The sequence below is a fragment of the Papaver somniferum genome, chromosome 11 (assembly GCF_003573695.1).
Source record: "Papaver somniferum cultivar HN1 chromosome 11, ASM357369v1, whole genome shotgun sequence".
Classification (NCBI taxonomy): Eukaryota; Viridiplantae; Streptophyta; class Magnoliopsida; order Ranunculales; family Papaveraceae; genus Papaver; species Papaver somniferum.
Window position 1 is genome coordinate 1,000,186 of NC_039368.1, and position 19,920 is coordinate 1,020,105.

At 36.7% G+C, this 19,920-nt stretch overlaps 4 protein-coding genes across 4 annotated transcripts; 1 reads left to right on the forward strand and 3 right to left on the reverse strand.

Moving 5' to 3' along the window:
- The first annotated feature begins 727 nt into the window (after nucleotides 1-727).
- LOC113322288 lies at nucleotides 728-1,851 on the forward strand. Its single transcript, XM_026570352.1, has 2 exons — nucleotides 728-1,012; nucleotides 1,092-1,851. Exons 1-2 carry the CDS (start codon nucleotides 728-730, stop codon nucleotides 1,722-1,724), a joined length of 918 nt encoding a protein of 305 aa, XP_026426137.1. The 3' UTR covers nucleotides 1,725-1,851.
- A 43-nt stretch (nucleotides 1,852-1,894) lies between these two features.
- On the reverse strand, nucleotides 1,895-2,437 carry LOC113322289. The gene has a single exon (XM_026570353.1). The coding sequence runs from the start codon at nucleotides 2,435-2,437 to the stop codon at nucleotides 1,895-1,897; it is 543 nt and encodes a 180-aa protein (XP_026426138.1).
- A 138-nt stretch (nucleotides 2,438-2,575) lies between these two features.
- LOC113322290 lies at nucleotides 2,576-4,423 on the reverse strand. The gene is made up of 4 exons (XM_026570354.1): nucleotides 3,929-4,423; nucleotides 3,591-3,848; nucleotides 3,159-3,488; nucleotides 2,576-3,086 (listed from the first exon to the last, which is right to left on the reverse strand). Exons 1-4 carry the CDS (start codon nucleotides 4,421-4,423, stop codon nucleotides 2,745-2,747), a joined length of 1,425 nt encoding a protein of 474 aa, XP_026426139.1. The 3' UTR covers nucleotides 2,576-2,744.
- Nucleotides 4,424-17,109: 12,686 nt separating this feature from the next.
- LOC113323207 (protein SODIUM POTASSIUM ROOT DEFECTIVE 1-like) lies at nucleotides 17,110-18,747 on the reverse strand. Its single transcript, XM_026571484.1, has 3 exons — nucleotides 17,726-18,747; nucleotides 17,558-17,633; nucleotides 17,110-17,468 (listed from the first exon to the last, which is right to left on the reverse strand). Exons 1-3 carry the CDS (start codon nucleotides 18,614-18,616, stop codon nucleotides 17,314-17,316), a joined length of 1,122 nt encoding a protein of 373 aa, XP_026427269.1. The 5' UTR covers nucleotides 18,617-18,747; the 3' UTR covers nucleotides 17,110-17,313.
- Between the last annotated feature and the right edge of the window lie 1,173 nt (nucleotides 18,748-19,920).

The window sequence follows — 19,920 nt, forward strand, 5'->3', positions numbered from 1 at the left end:
GTGGTCGCCAACCGAGACTAAAATGATTATAGTGGGACGGAAGTATAGTGGGCGTATGATTTCAGACGGAAGTATAGTGGACGCTCCACATCGGGCGTACTTATAAATAACGTATGATAATGGGGCGGATGTATATAGAGCGTTTGAGTTAGGCGTTATTATAAACACCGCCGGGCCATACGTAGATAAAACCTACGCCCCATAGCAGACGCAGTTATTAAAAACGCCTGGTTTGGACGCAGTTACTAAAAGCGCCTGCTCCGGGCGCATGTATTATGACCGTATGCGGGAGACGGACGTATTATTAACGTCTGTGTGAGACGCATGTTTTATGGGCGTATGAGTGAGACGCATGTTTTATGGGCGTATGAGTGAGGCGCATATATTACGACCGTATGGGGTGGGCGCATGTTTTAGAAGCGTCTGGGATGGGCGCATATATTAGGACCGTCTGGAGTGGGCGCATGTTTTACGAGCGTCTGGGACGGACGCTCGTATTATGAGCGTTTGTTCGGAGCGCATGTATTACGAGCGTCTGTTACCAGGCGCATGTATTACGTGCGCCAACGGTTATATTTTGGAATTCTGATTTTGGTTTTCTGATTTTCCGACCGTTTGATAGATTGCAACGGCTCTTTCGTATATCTATATATAGCATTTGACAAACTTATTTCTGCATAATCTTATCATTTAAAATTTGGTGTTCTATTTCAAGAAATATAGAAATATGGCACCACGAGGTCCCAATTTTACAACAGAGGAAGATACAATGATATGTAGAATCCATTTAGCCATATCTCAAGATTCTGCTACCGGAACCGATCAACCAGAAAGAGTATTATGGAGTCGGATCAAAGATAAGTTGGAAGAAGCCCTGCCTTGTAAACCAAAACGTACTTGGACTTCTATCCAGAGTCGATTTCAGGGAATAAGTAGACAGGTTTCACTTTATTCTGCAAAAGTGTTGGAAGTTGATGGTGAATATCATAGCGGATGGAATGAAGTCTTGAGGGTAAGTAATCGTCAATTTTTGCACCCTTAATAATTATATACATGTAATTGGAACTGATGAGTATTGAAAATAATAACAGGTTGAAGAGATAAGAAAGCGATTCAAACAAAGTAATGGTAACAAAAAATTTAAGCACGAAGAGTGCTACGAAATTCTAAAAGATAGTATCAAATATTCAGGACGGTCGACGTTTGTGTTTGATTCAGGCCAAGAAATGGAAGATTCTCAGAGTGGTGAGGAAAACGCTGATATTGAGGAAACAATTCCAGGCGAGTCCAGTGATGATCTAGATATTGGAGATATAGAGAACACACGTAAGCGTCAGTTGGGGAAGAAAGCATCGAAACAACTAAAGAAAACAGGGAGAGCAAAATCCAATGCCCAGGAGGAAATGCTAGAGGATATAATTAAGGAGCAGCAAAGTTTCAATGAACATTACAAAGCACAATCACTAATGAAGATGGGACAGAGACAAGCTGAGTTTGAAGCAATACAAGCTAAGTCTGCGGCAAAGTTTGCGGCGATACAAGCTAAGTCTGCGGCAAAGTTTGCGGCGAAACAAGCTAGGCAAGAAAAACTCGATTTAAAGAAAGAAGCGGACGATGACTTGGCCATAATGTTGAAGGATGTCTCTACATTGGACACTGTAACAAGAGAGTACTTCGAACTTCGAAAGATGGAAATACTACAACGCAAAAGAAACCAATCTTAAAGCATGACCGAATTAGTTGAACCTTAATATTTATCATTAATAAAAAAATTAGTGAGTTTTAGTCAATTTTAGTGAATTTTAATTTTTATATGATAAATAGTACATTAGTAAGCAACGTTACAACATATTTTCCGATGAAGAAATACGATACAACATATTTCCATCCCAACTTAATAATTATCTCCAAAATTTGACCATATGTGTTCGATTAAATCTTGACGCAAGCGAAAATGTGTTTCTTTATTGTGTATAGCATGACGCCGATGTGCAGCTCTCATTCTGGAAAGTTCCTCAGTACCTACCCTCGATATATTCACCGGTGCCGACCTGCTACGTGAGTCATATTCATGTGGCCAATCACCGGGAAGACGCTCATCCTCCACTATCATATTATGTAAAATAATAACCGTTTTCATTATATAGGCAAGCACATCCGGGTTCCACATTCGTGCAGGTTGTTTGACAATGGCAAATTGTTGTTGCAGTACACCAAATCCACGCTCTACATCTTTCCGTGCTCCCTCTTGCATCGATGAAAATTTATATTTTTTCGGTGAATCTGGTTGTTTAATGGCCATCACAATAGTAGCAATCTGTGGATAAATGCCATCACCGAGATAATATCCCATATCATATGCATGCCCGTTTACTTCAAAGTTCACCGGTGGTGTTTTCCCGTTGATAAGTTTTCGAAAAATATAAGAACGATTCATTACATTAATATCATTGCAGGAACGATTGCAAAGACTAAGACTATAGCTAAAAAGAAGCGACACTGACCGATTGAAAATGAAGGCTTAAAAAGAAATAACACTAATTAAACTACAAGTACCGAAACGGAGGCTGAAAAGAAATCAACATGTCAGAATGAAAATGGAGTCTGAAAATGGAGGCTAAAAAGTAACCCTATATAGAGATAACATACGCACTTTGTAGGAGTATCCAAAGTGGAGGCTAAAAAGTACATATCCAAAGTGGAGGCTAAAAAGTACATATCCAAAGTGGAGGCTAAAAAGTTACTTATTCATCAGTAGGAGTATGCGATGGTGTTTGCCGTGGTGGGATAAACGTCATTCTCGGATGGGGGTTAACAGACGACATTGTTGATGCTTGACTCACTGGAGCCCACACCGCTGGTGGGATAGTTTCAGAAAAACTGCCGAATCCAATAGGGGGACGCGGCGTTTGTTGCATACGGAATTGCATCTGATCCTCCAGGTAATTGTTACGAGCTGCAAGGCCTCGTATTACTTCATCTTTTGCCTTTAAACGTATCATCCTGTCTTCCGTTTCATATAATACAAACTCGCGAAACGCACGATTAAAATCGGCATGTTCTTGAACTAGATTATAAGCTTCAGGCTGTCGTTTAAAAAAAATTAATTAAGAAATGAGATTACCATATATTTTAATATAATGACGGGATGTACTTACGTATGATAATTGTTGTGGTGGTGGAATAGGTACATGCTGAGCAGGTCGTTGAATAAGGTGTTTAACACGGTCACCATCAACCCCGTGTAATTCAACTACCCAATCGACTTTGGTCACGAATTGATGGAAGTTAGTTACATGTCGCCAATATCGCAGATACATATTATATGAAACAGCTTTCACAAACATATTTGCATCTACCCATCCAGCTTCTTTCACAAGTTTTGCTTTCTCATGACTGACCTCGCCAATTTTAAATGGTGGATTTCTAGGAATTCCAAAAGTAGGATGATTTTGCCTCCAAGATCGTTCTCCTAGGTACCACATATTCTGTCAAATTACCAGTAATCAGAGAAAATAAGTTCTTCAACTTAGGATAAAATGATAACTTTGAAGTAATAATGTTCATATAAAAACAACGTACTAACTGACCTTGCCAATCCAAGTAAATATAACCCTTTTGTTTGAAAGCTCCACAGCCCTGCGACCAACATCAGAGTCAAGAACACCAATGGCGGATTCCCACGGTCTCCATGTCACGATGTCTGCAGTCAACTGATTAAGCGCATTCCTACAGTGAACAATATCGATAGTCTTTTTCTTCGCTTTCCACCGGGAAGTTCTTGGCCATTTTTCTTCACTAGTTGGGTCGCACGGTCTACATATGCCCAGATATTCATATCCCCAAAACTACTCCATCATAACCAACCAAATAAATCAACTGCCAAAAAATATACATTTAAATGAAATAAAAATAAATAATAATTTACCTCTAATATTTGGAACGACCCAGTTAATGACTTCTGTCCCCTACCAGATGCGTTGAGTGCCACATACAATTTTGCAAAAGCAGGACCACCCCAGTCATACATATCAACTGCATTTAGATCCTCAAAAGCAGCTAACCAAGCCGCATCAATGTAGTTCTTTGCATTGGAAAAGAAAAAATTTCCCAAAACATACATAAAAAAGGCCCTCGCCACTTTTTCTGCAAGTTTGTCATCCAAATTAGCTGCAACCAAGATATCTTCTTTGAAATACGTAGTCAAAAATTTAATTGTGATTGCATCTGAAATCCACTGTGCCGGGGGGCGTTTTTTTCCAGAGATTGGGGGATCTTCATAATCTAAGGGTTCTTCTATTTCTGGAAAAACATGCTCACGGACATAATCAAATTTGTACTTGACTGGGTTATACGGAACATCATCCCCAATTCCAATACTCAATCCTGTCAACACTACCCAATCAAGCGGCGTGAATCCCATTTCACCAAAAGGGAAGTGAAAAGTATGCGTTGTATCCCACCAATGTTCAACAAGATAATCAATCACTGGGTGTGATGCTTCTCCTATTTCCATGGCTAATAAACGTCCCCATCCTGCCTTGTCGATAATGTATTTAATTTTTGGACTATGTTTTGTTATCTCCTTATAATAAACAATGACCGAAAAGAGTGAACCACGATGTTGGTACCTGAATTTTGGATCGCTTGAATATGTAATATCTGTAGAAGCGTGTTTGTCACTATCTTCCAGGCAATTGTAGTTATCTAGGGATACCACGGACGGTGTTGTTTCATCTTCGCTATCTTCATCGAACCCGGTATCTGGAACTTCCAAATCTCCAACATTAGGGTCTATTTCAGGCTCCATTGGACCTTTACCTTTGCGTTTCTTATTATTCATCTTTTTTCCTTGTGCAAATCTCGACGTTATTCTGCTCAACATCTGAGCACGATATAAATACAAGTTAGTAATTGTTTTTTCTGAGTTTACAGCATCCATAAAAAGTTCTATTCTATATTATAGAAGATCAAAATTTACAGTATAGAAAATCCAAAAAATTTACAGTAAATAAACCCCAAGATTATATTTTATTTACTTACAGTATAGAAGATCAAAAAAATTTACAGAAAAAATCTAGACACCGTCTTTATAATACAACTGTTTAACATTTTGTATCTCCCCTTTGTGAGCAACAACAATTCATGTTTAATGGATTTCAGTGAACTTAGTCTATCAGTAAAATTATTCTATCAGTGAAGATGAACAACAACATTTTGTATCTCCCCTTTGTATTCTATCAGTAAAATTATTCATACATAATCAAACAAACAAATTATTCATATTCTATCACTCAAATCATTCTATACATAATCAAACATAATCAAACAAAGAACAGTAACAGTAACCTCATGTTATATGGTTAATGAAATCAAACAAACACGGTTATGCTTAATGAAATCAACATGCAATCCACTCATTCCACCCAAAAACAGCCTAATTAATCATACCTTTAATCTTCAATCCAACCAAAAACAAATTACCCAAAAACAAATCATACCTTTAATCTTCAATCAAATTTCCCCGCACCCAATTAACGAATAAGATTACTCGTTTCTTTCGCAAGAACTCGTTTCCCCGCACCCAATCAAATTTCCGTCACATTCGATTTAGGTTTTGCCCTAGATTTTTCGTCTGTTTTCGTCTTTTTTTTTTCTTCTGTAAAAACTGTTTATGTAAAAGGAGGAGGAGAAGAAGAGATAATGACGTCTATATCCAGACGGATTTTCCGTGCACGCCTCACTCAGACGCACGTATTACAAACGCTTGATTCAGACGCATGTATTACAGACGTCCCACTCAGACGCTCGTATTACAACCGTCCCTCTCACACGAACGTATTACAAACGTCCCACATAGACGCAGGTATTACAAACGTTCCACTCAGACGCTTCTTCTATAAACGTCTCACCCAGACGCATAATCCATTAACGCCCGAAACATACGCATAATCCATTAACGCCCGAAACATACGCACTTTATATCTCCGTACGAGTGATACGCACTTTTCATCTCCGTCCCAGTAGACGCACTTTCCATCGCCGTCCCATATCCGGCGTTAGTTATACTTGCGCCTCAATCAAGCGGGCATTATACCTCCGTTTCATTCAAACGCATAATAAAAATCCGCTTCATCAATAGACGTGAGTATAAGTTACGTCTGGCATCGGGCGTTAGTGTAAGTTACGCTTCACCAAATTTGGTGTTATCCCACTGCGCTTGGGTCACCCAAAATACCAAAAAATTTTGGTTTTTAGTCTGGCTTTTGGTATTTGGTCCGTTTCATGACTGTGGTTGCTCTAATGCTTTTCATGTTAAATTTATTGCAGGAATATTTATTTTTTCTGGTTTATGCTTATTCTGATGAAGTGTCTGTTGTAGCAGCACATGATTCTATTGAATGTTCTCTTATGCTCGGTAAGAAAGGACTTATAGAAGTAGAAATTGTTGAGATCATTAAATAGTTGGTATGATTTGATTAGTTTGGTCATTTATTTCACTGGTTGTCTCATATCTAAGTAAGAGTTTGTGACAGGACGGTTGAAAAACTTCCGAAAGTGGTGCTTGGAAACGAAGAACATGTTGCGTTGTCCAATTCTTAATGATTACTTGCAGTTATGTACTATGCAGGCCTTCAACTTCTAGTGGACCATGTTCTTCGATCTCCTGTAAGTGGCCACAAGTTCCACTCATTTCCCAGTTTTCATCGTGTGATCTGTTTTGACTGTTCTCTTGATTAATACACGGAAAACGCACAACTTCAACCTCACTAATTCTTTTCTTCTCAATAATCTTTTGGTGATATTTCCTTCAAGTTGTGACTGTCATTGAGATATTTAGATATTTAAGTTGCTCAAATAATAAGAGGTTTAGCAGAGTTTCTCAAGTAACCAGTTAAAACATTAGTCATACTTGTGTACTCGTTGTATAGCTTGCATAATACATGAGCCCATGGTTTGGTTTTTAGTTGAGTAACTTTCCGAAACTCATGATTGTCATGATTCGGTGTGGCTCTTAAGTATTACCAGTTGCATTTACTAATGTTTGCTCTATTTGATACACTGTAGGTTCTAGCGGAATCATACTGTTTGGATGTGAATCTGACTATGAAATGAGATGCGCTTGGGTATTTGTTTTATTATCGTCTTAACAGTTTGAAACATGGCATTTTGTTCGTTGGTATACATCCATCCGAGGTACAACTATACGCTTCCCCAGTGTCATGGTCTTACTATTTCAGTAGTAACTTTGATTTTGGACCTTAACTAATGTCTTGTATGTGTGTCTGTAATTTTTTTTCAGTTTGTGCTCCTTCTTGTCTTTCATAGTTATTTTACACCTTTTTCTCCTGTTATTTGACTCTCATAGATTGTGTTATTTTCTTCGCAGGAAGACTCTCTTGCTCGTTGCACTCTCAATCACCACAAACTTCTGAAATGTAATGGCTCTTTTCAGTCATCATTTCGAATTTCAATTTTTTATTTTGTTTGTTGTTGTGACATGTGACACCTACCCCAAATTGTTTGGGAATAAAGGATTGGTTATTTTTATATGGAAAATCTTGATGCTTGCTGAGATAATAAACTATTTGGAGTCACTATCATAGTTGTAGCCGATGAGATAACCACTATTTTGCGGTCATTACAATAGTCGCTACAAATACTGGTTACATCTTAGTTCACATCTAATTGTCTATTTCCATATAGCGGTCTCTTTGTTAATCTTCACTGGATTTATGATTCTTGCTTTATGCTTTCAGGAATCTTAAAATGCAATACCAAGCTCTTTGACCTATCAGTTTCTGACTTAAAACCAAGTGCAGCTACTTCCTATTTCAAGTGTTGCAGATTCCCCTTCTTCAAAGACACCACCCGACAAGGACCGGGATTATGGAGAAGCATTATGGTTATGCAAAACATCACTCATGTTTCCTTTGTAATTTTTGTACAATGATTTTCTTTTTAGATTTCTGGATGTTTCATGAATTATTTTAGATTTGGAACTGATTGTAGTTTGTCATTGTAAAATGAAATCCACGTGTTTAGTGAATTTTGATATTTTATTTCAGCTATAGATTCAGTTGAGACATTTTTCTTTTGGTATTATAAATTAATGAAACAACTGACATTTTTTTTTTTGTATTATAAATTAATGAAACAGTTGCTTCCACCAGCTGCCATTATTGGGCTGTTCAAGGAAGTTGTAATTTGAAAAAAATCAAAGAATATCAAAAGCAGACGTTTTGAGAAATAAGACTACAATCTTAGGGCTCCCAGAAACAGTCTTTTTTAGAGTTTTTAAGTGTCTCTCTGGCAGACTTTTTTTTTGCATGTTCCACTAGTGATAGGATTTTAAACCTTCATTTAGGGGTGTAAATTGGGCCGGGCCGGGCAGCCCGACCTATTTATTAAATGAGACGGAATAGGGCGGGCCGGAACATCTCTTATCCATGAAACTAAAAGGGCCGGGCGGGCAGGGTTATTTATCTACAGTTAGTACCCATGGCCTACCCAAGCCTGTTTTGTAATTTGGGCTCGGGCTGGTAGGGTCGGGAGGGCCTTGAATATTACAAACAAATATATATATTATACATATATATTGTTAAAAATAAAATAATAATAATACATCAGTTTTACTTAAAATTAATAATCAAATACGAGAATTGAGATGGGAATAAGATAAACCAAACTTCCTATAATTTTTCCTGAATTGAATCATCGGAAAAGGAACTGCCTTAGATTTTGCTCAATATTTTCTCTATAAGGTTAACAAAATTAGACTCCAATGGAATAAAAGTTAAGAAATACATATGAAAACTATGAGGGTTGACTGTGTTAAGTATATGTACCAAGTAATTCTAGGATAAAACAAATGAGAACAGTCACTTAGGCTAGGTAAATGGATTACACTGGCGGGCTAGCATGGCGGGTAGCATTGACGGGATAATAGGGAGGGTATTGGGCCGGGCAAGAAAATTTGAATTGTGCCATGTGCCCGCCCTCTTATTTAAATGGGCTAGGTCGGGCCAGCCCGTAAAGGGCCACGGTCACCCATGGGCTCTCATGGGACAGGACGGACGGTACTGGGCCTCGGGCTGCCGGGCAAAATTTACACCCCTACCTTCATTTAACTAAATTCATCTCCAAAAGTAGGTCCTACAAAACAGGATGGATGAAATACTAATTTTGAAGGTTTTGAGGAAAGTCTTATCTTGACGTTTTGAATGACCTCCGTGTCATATTTTTATTTTTAACAATTAATTAAAATGCAATTAAACGGTTAAGATTTCGTCACATAAGATTTTCTGAAGGTCAAACCTCTATATTGTTGGAGATGGTTTATTAGTCATGGGGTCATGCATTTACTATATGTGCAAATCCTCCTAAATAAGGGTCTTAAAAAAATCTCACATAAGATTTTTAACACCCACTATTGGAGATGCTCTTACGATCTGGAATACGGTAAGCAGTTGTTGGTAAACAAATATAACAGTTTTTTTTTTCTTTTTTGAATCCTAATGCAAGAAAAATTATTTCCTTAAAAGAGATTATATTTTGAGCAACCAACTTATAATGTCCGGTGGAAAGTTATCATAAAATTGAAAATTTATTTGTCTCATCTCTAGCCAGAGAATGAGCAAGACTAGTGGCAAGTTTTTCCACAAACTTCCAGTGCCAAAATTGGTAACTACCTATTATTAGTTTAATGTCTAAATTGAACCCAGAATTGACCAGTGAACACTACGGTTAATCTCATCAACTTACTTGACTACTGACTCACAATCTGACTCGAGAACAACTTTCTCTGATCCCAAGTTTTACGTCCATTTTACTGCTTCCTCCATTGCCTAGCACTTTAGTCATTCAGTTCCACATTTAGCATTCAGTCCTCCACTATAATATCTCCTTTTTGTCCCAGTAGTAACCTGCAGAATTTCTAATGGTTATCCCTGAGATTTCAATATAAGAATCATCCATGCTTATTTTAAAGAAATGTTGAATTAGAGGCATCCAACTGTGGAAGAGTTTTCATTATTTCTACCATTCACAACAATAGAATTACAATGAGAAGTCATGTTAATAATTTTTACAATAGTATCGTGTATGTTTGGTTTCATTTCTTGAAATATAAGGTTGCGCCTATCTTTCCACACATACCAAAGAGCAATCATACACCTGTAAACACAATCCAATGTTGAATAAATTATATCGTTACTCCCTACAAAATCGAGCATACTAATAACCCAAGTTAAAAGGTTCCCAAACCGACGCCGAAAGATACCTATATTAACGTAACCACATTGATCTAGCATATGAACAATTAATGAAAAGATGGCCTCCAGATTCTATATTAGTATAAAAAAACTATAATGGGTATTTATTTATAGATTATACCAAAAAATATTTATCCCTAATGGGGAGAATATCATTAATGCATTTCCATATAAAAAATTTAATCATATGTGGTAATTTAAGACCCCAAATAAACTTTCATATCTTAACAGGAACGGTAGGATTGTTATACTCAAATTTACAAAGAGAATTATAGCAACTCCTGAAAGAAAGCATACCTCTTTTATCCGTTTTCCGTAAAAGAGTATCATTACACGTAGATGACATCCTCATTGCAAGAATTTTCTCAGCATTATCAGCTGAGAAAATAGAACGGATGAGATCTTCATTCCAGATTTCAGTTTTAGCAACAAACAACTCACAAAAAAATTTATATAGATTATATGATTATACGAACCAAAAGATGGCTCTGACGGGATAGCAAGACATGTAGCTCAACAATCTAACCAAATATTAATTCTAGCCCCACAGCTAACAATCCAAACAAAAACTTCTTAACAACTTGATGACCATCATATAAACCCTTCCAAATCCAAGAGTTATCCTTATTCATTTTTCTATATGTAAGTGTTAGAGCATTGCTCAGCACAAGCGTTGATATCTCAAGCTTATTGTCGAATTTAATTGATCAAAACTATATCTTGATTTCTAGTCTATATTTAATCATTGTTTTCTACCTTTTGAAGGCGGAGATCAACCGAAGCTTTTGGAGAACTTCATCAACAAAAGTTAAGTAAAGACTGAACCACCTATATTAAAGTTTGCACCTTTCTATCTATGAGACTATGTCGCATGACTAAATTGGACTTTACATGTACATCAAAAATTTCGAGTCAACTTTTTCTTGTTAATTATTCTCGGAATATGTATGACTAAGCTTAAGAACATTTGTTCATACTTGATGAATTTGGTTAAGAAAAGTTTATTGTTTATTACCTAAATCGTGATTCAAGTTAATCATCTGAAAATATCATGGAACAATGATATGTGTCATTGATGTTATTCAGGAATATTCAAATTGATTATTAGAGAAATATAGAACTAATGTAAATATGGATACACGATAGTACACGTATCGGCTTACATACTGGCACAACTGTTATATGTACGGAGCCGCAGTAGATGTACTCAGTACACATACTGGCGTATCTATAGTTCGGAAACGAATTTTGGTACACATACCATGTATGCATACCTAAAAATATTTGTTGACTCGTGAACACATACCTAGTATGCACACCATAAAACTCTCGTGGACTCTTGCACTTTTTTTTTCTTATGGTATACAAACCCGGTACATATACCATGATAAAATAACTCACGAACTGGAAGTCAGTACAAGTAACAGGTACACCTACTTACCCGGTTGAATATTTTCAGATGCATCAAAATTATATCTATGAGATAATCGGCATTTGAATAACTTTCTAAAAACACATCTAGACATATTTGATCACATTATAACCTATGGTTGTAACTCAAGATTAAAGTCTTAAAGTATTGTTGGAAAATGGTTAAGCTTATTGATCGTATGGCTAGGTTCGGCTAACCTTTCATGAAAAAGTCATTACACACGGTTTGGTTACAGTTCATCCTAACCAGAGTGTATATTTTGTTGTGTTATTCTCAAATCAAATATTCATCTAGAGGTGGATATTGATTGCTTGATTCCAAAGCTACCTTAGTTTAAATCTAAAGCAACCTTTGATTTTGAAAGTCTATATGAGGAGTACCTCAAGCAACTGGGATTTTTGAATCCCCGACACTTTTCTTGTGTGTCCTAGTTTTAGACTAGAGTCTTCCTCTCCTTTAACCCTTTTTAGGTTTAAAAACTAAAAAGACTTCGCTTAGGAATTTGTGAAGCCAGGTCTGACTATCATTATCTTGATACGCCATGTATGCTGATCTTGTAATTGATTGTTGAGTGTCACTCCAATCAGGAAAGATAGATAAAAATCGCAAAGTTTCTTCGTCTTAGACTTTGTGATTCCAAAAGTATATTCCTCTATAAGGATACTTTGTTGAAGTTGGAGTAGGTTTTACTTGTGAGGTGAATAATAGTCTAGGATGCTATTCGGGAGTCGTAAGTACCGGATTTTAAGGTTTGTTAAAATTTGTCTATTCCAAATGATTTCCTATCTCACCTTGATCTTTTGATCAAAACGAAAATCACACATAGGCTTATCTGTGGGAGGTAGATTGGTTTAAAGTTTTCAATTGAGTTGAAGAAACTCTTAGGATGTAAAGGACGTCATCTAAGGGATTCAATAGGCGTAACGAGCGCGACTGTAACTAAATTAATGTGATGGTGGATTCGTTCTCAACTACAATCTAGTTCGAAATATTGATAGTAGTCTTGAGCCTGTAGCGCCTTAATACAGTTTGGTGTCCAAATTTGGACAAGTTCTGGGTTTCTCTACACTTGCGGTTTCCTTGTTAGCAGAATTTCTGGTGTTTGTGTTATTTGTTTTTCCGCATTATATGGTTTATTTTTATAATTGAAATATCACAAATTATATGTAAATCAATCAAAGTAGATACGTCCATCGTAATTGTTGGATACGACTTGATTGATCTTGGATATTGATATGTAGAATCATCCAAGAACACTCACGACATTATCAGGTTCACGAACTTGTTTCCGTTTACATATTGATTGTGAGATACAAATATAAACTCTTAATAATGTAATTCTTGATTGACATTCATAATGTTGTAACTATCGGAATTGCTTTTGAGTTTAGTCTATATAGATTTCCTAAGAAAAAGTTGGTGGTGAATTTTGGTACCCCACATTTTCAGTAAGAAATCGTTATCTTTGGCATACTTGGCCATGATGACTCGAACACATAGGTCATCATGGTTATTACAAAGTTTCCATGCCATTTTGCTAAGAAGAGCCCGGTTGAACATTGCAAGATTTCTAAAAGTTAAGCCACCTAAAGCTTTTGGATTTTGAAGATTATACCAGCCGATAAGTTTTATGCCTCTATTATCAAGATGGTTCCGCCAAAAATTTCTTTGAAGGGCATCACTTCATTTAAGACGTTTAGAAATCTTAAAACAATTCATATGATGAGTTGGACGGAATTTAAAACATGTTTTATCAAATTTTAAGTCTAAACCAAACAGATTGAAGAATTGGTTTCAAAGACTCACATTAGACTTTGCCTAGAAGGAGGGTAACACCTAAATACTTCTCACTATCCTTTACGAGAGTCATGTTCAGGGTCGTAGCCAGATCAAGACAAACCCATTCACTATAAACACAAGATTATGGATCATTATCGTCCGAGCATTGAAAAAACAAGTGGTGGATGGGCTCAAAGTATGCCAGTGAAGGCTTCGTTCGGACCTTGCCGCTTGATCTTGGGAGATGCCAAGGTTACTCTAACGAATGGCCGAGAGGGGTACAGTTTTGCATAAGTGAATATGTTAGAGGGACGCCTACCCAAGCACAAATTGAAAAGAAAAAAAAAAGTAAGATGAAAATATGTCTTTTTAATTGCATGTTAATTAAAATTATTTAACGTTGATGTTCAGCAACCTGAACCACTATAAAATTACCAAAGGTAAAGAGTTTGCGTACAATCCAGATGGAGATACATCATACAACCTGTAGATCAGCTGGTTTCATGCGCTTCACAAAGGTTTCATGCATTGCAGGAGGTCCCAGATTCAAGTTCCAGATGGTGCAATATTACAGAGTTTGACATGGACGCTAGAGTTAGCTTGTCCCCCTTGCGAAGACATTAACCACACTATCCGCTTCGGCTTCTTCAGCTTTGTTCCTCATGAGGCTCGCTGGTAGGCTAGCACGGCAACCTGTTCAACCTATGTAATAGTACGTTGCTTGTTAGGCTTCCAATTAGTTAATCATGTTAGAATATCTAAATTTTGAATAAATAAATAAAATAAAAATAACAGCTACATCAAAGCTCAATAAAATGCCCAACGTTGTTTCTTGGGGAATTCTTTTTAGGCTATCTTTTATTTTAATCAATCATCATATATACATAATGGAAAGTGAACTGAAAACATGCGATTTCGGATGCATCCTCTTTTAGCTAGGATCATAAGTTTATATCGAATGTTGATACACATAACTTATGCCGGCAATGAAAGATAAAAAACTTGAAAGAATTCTGGACTGAAGAGAGAAAATATGACTACTGAGCCAAACCAGATGGAGGGACAGGTACACCTTTAGATGGTCCAGATGGCGGCACATGATGCATCACAAATTTAGCTTTCCTTCTTGTTTATCAAGACCAGCTTCAGATGGAGGTACAGGTACTCCTTTAGAAGGTCCAGATGGTGGTACATGTCCTTTAGGATGCATCACAAATCTTAACTTTCCTTTTTATTTATCAAGACCAGCTTCAGATGGAGGTACACCTTTAGAAGGTCCAGATGGTGGTACACGGCCTTTAGGATGCATTACAAATCTCAACTTCCCTTCTTGTTCATCAAGACCAGCAGCATCTGTGGAAATAGTTGAACAACTTGAATAACAATGAAGAAGATTAAGAAGAAAATTAGGATTATTGTTTGCTTATGTAGTTGAACAAGAAAATTCGTAGACATTTTTTCTGTTTGTTTTTCTTCTTTATCTTTTCAATTATTTATACAATTTTCTCTAATTTATAAGGCAAGCCTAACATCGGACCAGTATGCTAGAACCAGAAGCACTTCTGTACGGAAAATGCGCTCTTGGTGCTCATTTAATATAAAAAAAATCTTCTGATCAAATAATTAAGGAGAAAATCTCCTGGTCTTTAAATCTTCACTGCAGTAAGTAGGTTAACAAATATGGATTATAGATAATATCGTACATGAACTTGTGTTTGCATTAATAAAAGCAAAGATTCTAAACAAAATCATTGTCAAATTAAACAGAAATTATTAAGTAAGAAATAACATTTTATCCCAAGATTTTTCAGGGACATGCATGAGCACATTCATGACCAGGTTACTAGATTTTGCATTAATAAAAGCCAAGATGCATGTCCATGCAATTTCTATCATTTAAAGCCAAGATTTCTATCAATTCCGAGCTTATACATGATACAAAGTACATGGACATGCATGGTCACATTCATCATTCATGACCAGGTTACCAAGATTCTCAGAGTTTATTGGTAAACGCCGTAAATGGTACCCTTAAATTCCAAAATCTCTGGTAAAGAAATGTTTAAAAGTGTAAAATAGAATTTATCTAGGTACGTGATTTTGTTTTTGTTATTTTTCCTCGGCAGATACGAAAATTCATTAAACAAGTTTACAGGAGGAAGCGAAAAACAAAAGACCCAGTAGAAGAGTTTACAGACAAAATAAGTGATCCCCAAATAATTAAACTCTACCTAAGAAAATTAGAGTTAATTAGTGTTTTGGTCGTAAATTTTGGTATGGTTTAGAGTTTGGGTCTCAAGCTTGTCCAACTTTGAGTTTGGATCGTTGACGTTAGTCAAATAGTCTAAAAGTGCAAAAAATTTAGACTAAAATTTCTCCCCAATTTGATTGAACATTGTCCAAAAGTGCATTCTATGCATTCTAGTTGATGCTATGTTATCGACCAACTAAGGCACTCTGAAATCCTTACCGTAACAGAAACCGCCCACGTTAATTTTTCTTTGGTACACATTTTAATTTTTACCACAACTACTTAGACTATGAATGTGCAAGTATTGGATTGATGCATGAAATGGTGGTCATACCACCAAAATTAGATGATAAGGGGCAGCGACTGCATTAGTATTACCTGTTTCCAGTAACATAAGCAGCATCTCTGGGAGTGTATATATTGGCACCTTCCGCTGTTGAGCATCTACTTATATATAACAGTTCTCGTCTCGGACAATCCTTGAAGCCACAAGGCAGACTAGAATTCAGAAATGTGCGTAAATTGTGAATCTATGAATCAATGAAAGTTTTGACACCATCTATAACGTAAATGATGATGATCTAGGTGATTGGTGACATACTGTTTGATATCCGACAAAATCTTGAAACAGAAAAGAAGTTGCCATATCCGTATTGTTGTTTTTCCACCCTCAACCCGGGGATATGGATCAAAAGTTTGGAACAAGAAAAAAGAAGAAAGCGAATGCTTCCAAAATCCGAAAAAGCAAGAAAAGCAGGGGAGAAAAAGCCTGGATTCAGGAAATCATATTGTCATCACATCAACTGAGAGTGCAATTTCCATACAAAGCCATCATCATTAAAGTGTGTTTATCCTTTGGGTGCATACTTTTTGTCAAAGTAAAAATGATCAACGTCGTGATGCGAAATGCTGAGGCAGACATAACCAATTCACCAATTATGAGAAGTATTTTTACTTTTGCGACTTCTACTGCTAGAAAACGAAAACAACCAGGAAGCTAATAGTTTCTTGTTGGTTTGATTATCTTCTAATTCGACATTTTTACTTATTTATGAATTTTCTTACAAGAATGAAATTTACAAGAATGACCCGTTCCTTGACTCAGCTCGAGTCAGATGTTTTTATTTAGAGTCAACTCTGACTAGCGATCTGGCTCAAACTTACCTCTTGATACAATCCGATTTGAGTAAGGAATTATAATGCCCTTGACTGACGTGACCAATTAACTGATTCACATATTTTTGAGTCATATGAGTAAGATTTGATTTAAAAATAAACATATAAAATCAGATATAGACGAATCAGGTGATATATCCCGTAAGCTAAGATGAGTTGGCAAAAAAACAAACAATATGAGACTTATTACCAGTTTTGCTAAACGAATTCAAAAGAAATTCTTACTTTACCTTTTCTTTTTTTCATAGTTTATACAATTAAAACAAAAAAGATACAGGTTTGATTACAAATGATACGAATTGATTACATTAGATTAAAATACCTTTAATAAAACACATCCATACACAACCACTACTTTAATTACAAATTAATCAAACTTTAATTGATTCTCTGTAACTTAACTAATTGGAGGTGGGTGACGATGTTGTCGACGAAGAAGCAGGCCAGAATTCAGCGTTCTTTACCTTTGAGACACTAGTGAGGACTCCCAGTGGCGTCACATCGCCGGTGACCGTCACTTTTTTATTCGCAAAATCGATATTAAAAGATGTCACCCCTGCAAACCAAAAGAAAAAATGTCAGTCTTGCATAAAAATTAGTTTGCAAGAATTTATAAAGTAGCAAATTTGTGAATTTTAGTTGTACCTTCCATTCTGGAGACATGTTTCCTGACTTTAGCTTCACATCCCTTGCAGTGGAGGGACACCCTCAAAACTACAACCTAACAAAAAATTCATGTCAAGATAATTAGTGATATGCCCATAACAATCGAAAGTTTGAACAAGATTATTGCTACTTAGAGAGAGATGTTACCTGATGAGGAGCAGGTAGTAAAGCAGGAGATGAATCTGCTGAAAACCTATTAACAGATCGTGTTTTCGATGAAAATTGGCCGTTGTGATCACTAGGAACCAACGCTCGCGATTTTAATGATGAAGAACATTGTTCATGGCGAACCAAAGCACGCGATCTTGATGGCGATGGTAGTGGTTCATGATGAGGTACCAAAGCGCGATTTCTCGATGATGATAACCGTGGTTGTTTTTCATGATGACGAGGTACCAGAGCACGAGATCTCGATGATGATGATGACAACCGTGGTTGTTCTTCATTGTAAACAGGGGTTGACCTTACTGAAGACGGTTCGTCAAGGGGAACCAAAGCCCGTGACCTTGACGATGGTGGTGGCGATGACTGTGGTTCATTAAGATAATGACCCAAAGCGTGGGCAGACCTTATAAAAGGACGTGGACGGCGAGGAACCGAATCCAAAACGGGCATGTTCACTTCGGATGAGTACTGATGGTCGTCGAGGAAAGTAGCGTCACTCAATAAGTATCTAGAAGAGTCAAGAAGATTATTGTCATGCCCGTGACTGATAGTTGGCTTGGTAGACGTTTTCCTACTAGTAATACCACTGGTACTATGGTGGTGATTGTGCTCTGGGTTATTGTTTGTGGATACTGCTGGATGAGTAGTACTAGTAGTAGCAGCTAGAATTCTAGTACTTCCTCTTCTTCTCGATCTTCTGGATCCACAATCTACCGATGATCTTCCATGCGAATCACCACGACGATGTTGATGATGGTCGAATGGTCTTCTGTTCCCGCCGAGATGACGATTACGAACCATGGATCTTTGATCCATACTTGAACATATTGCTGTTGAAGCTGAAGATGAACAAAAAAGATCTATTCCTTTCATTTTTCTCTCTGTCTCTAAAATAACTTTTCTACAACTGAAACAACAAGGGGATGGTTTGTGTTTATATGGAAAATGCGTTTGGTGTAAGCTAGAAATAAAAATCCGAATGAGCTCACTCTGATGTCCTTTTAAGCTTGGAATCTGATGGGTAGTTTAGTTCTTTGACTGATAAAGTAGCAGTACTGAGCTAGGTCCCAGTGCCACCTCCAGTAGGAAGTTGCTGTGTGCCTCGATTTTTCAGTGCCGCTCTTTAAAGTAGTTGCGTGAAATATCATTTTGCTCGTGGTCGGTCATCAGGGATTAACAACAGTGCATGGAAACTTGGAAATTACTTCTTCCTGGTACGCCGAGAAGATATCCCGTATTAATGAATTTTGATTTAAACAGTCGTCAACAACAAATACATTAGCTCGGGCATTTGTTCCCATTTTCTCCCCTATATATTTCCTAATGAAAGAATCAGACGTGAAATTACTTTTTCCTCTTTATATATTTATATATATAGTTCATTATCTATGATTCGATCTCATCTTGTGTTTGAACCCTAGTTAGTAATTCGGGATTCGGTAAACGTATGGAACGACAAACGTACGAGTATTATACGGTTTTGTAAAATTCAGATTCGGTCCAAAATTCGGTCAACGGGACGTGATTCGTCAGTGATTCGGAACGGCATAGTACGTGTATGATTCGATTTATAAATGTGAGTTCGGCTCTGAAAATTCGGTATCTATATATAACAAATAATTTGTATTTATAAGGTCATAGACCAATTTTTATGCATATGTGTGAGTTATTTAAAGAAAAAATAAACTTAATATGATGATATTAATAATATATACAACATTAGTTATCCAAGAGGACGTCGTATGGTGGTTTAGATGCTTGGTTAGTGAGTTTGAGATCTCTCTCACCTTCACCTTCAAATCTCTTCAGTCGTTTTTGTTTCATAAAAATCACAACACGTCTAATATTCGGTCGTGTATGCTCGGGAGGCAGTAAAGTCTAAAAAATGGAGTTTTTGAAAAGTAAAAGCTAAAAAATTTATGGCGAATTAAGCGGACGTATCATTCGGGATACGTAAAATTCGTGAACGGTTCGCGAATAATTCGAAAATACCATATAATACGCGACTTGGATTCGGAGTTGCAAACGTATGCGAATAAGACGGTAAAACTCGTGATACGGAAAAATTCGCGAATGATTCGCGTATCATTCGCGAACTTACTAACTAGGGTTTGAACATGTGGTTTGATCTGATCCATTCCACACTACTTTTGTATTCACATTAATTAATTATCATT

Coding starts and splice junctions, on each gene's coding strand:
- LOC113322288 (XM_026570352.1), top strand. CDS start 728: ATGGCACCACGAGGTCCCAATTTTACAACAGAGGAAGATACAATGATA. Junction 1,013..1,091: donor GATGGAATGAAGTCTTGAGG/GTAAGTAATCGT, acceptor AAATAATAACAG/GTTGAAGAGATAAGAAAGCG.
- LOC113322289 (XM_026570353.1), bottom strand. CDS start 2,437: ATGAATCGTTCTTATATTTTTCGAAAACTTATCAACGGGAAAACACCA.
- LOC113322290 (XM_026570354.1), bottom strand. CDS start 4,423: ATGGGATTCACGCCGCTTGATTGGGTAGTGTTGACAGGATTGAGTATT. Junction 3,849..3,928: donor GGTCGTTCCAAATATTAGAG/GTAAATTATTAT, acceptor ATGATGGAGTAG/TTTTGGGGATATGAATATCT. Junction 3,087..3,158: donor CACCACAACAATTATCATAC/GTAAGTACATCC, acceptor TTTAAACGACAG/CCTGAAGCTTATAATCTAGT.
- LOC113323207 (XM_026571484.1), bottom strand. CDS start 18,616: ATGAAAGGAATAGATCTTTTTTGTTCATCTTCAGCTTCAACAGCAATA. Junction 17,634..17,725: donor TACTACCTGCTCCTCATCAG/GTAACATCTCTC, acceptor ATTTTTTGTTAG/GTTGTAGTTTTGAGGGTGTC. Junction 17,469..17,557: donor ACATGTCTCCAGAATGGAAG/GTACAACTAAAA, acceptor TTTGGTTTGCAG/GGGTGACATCTTTTAATATC.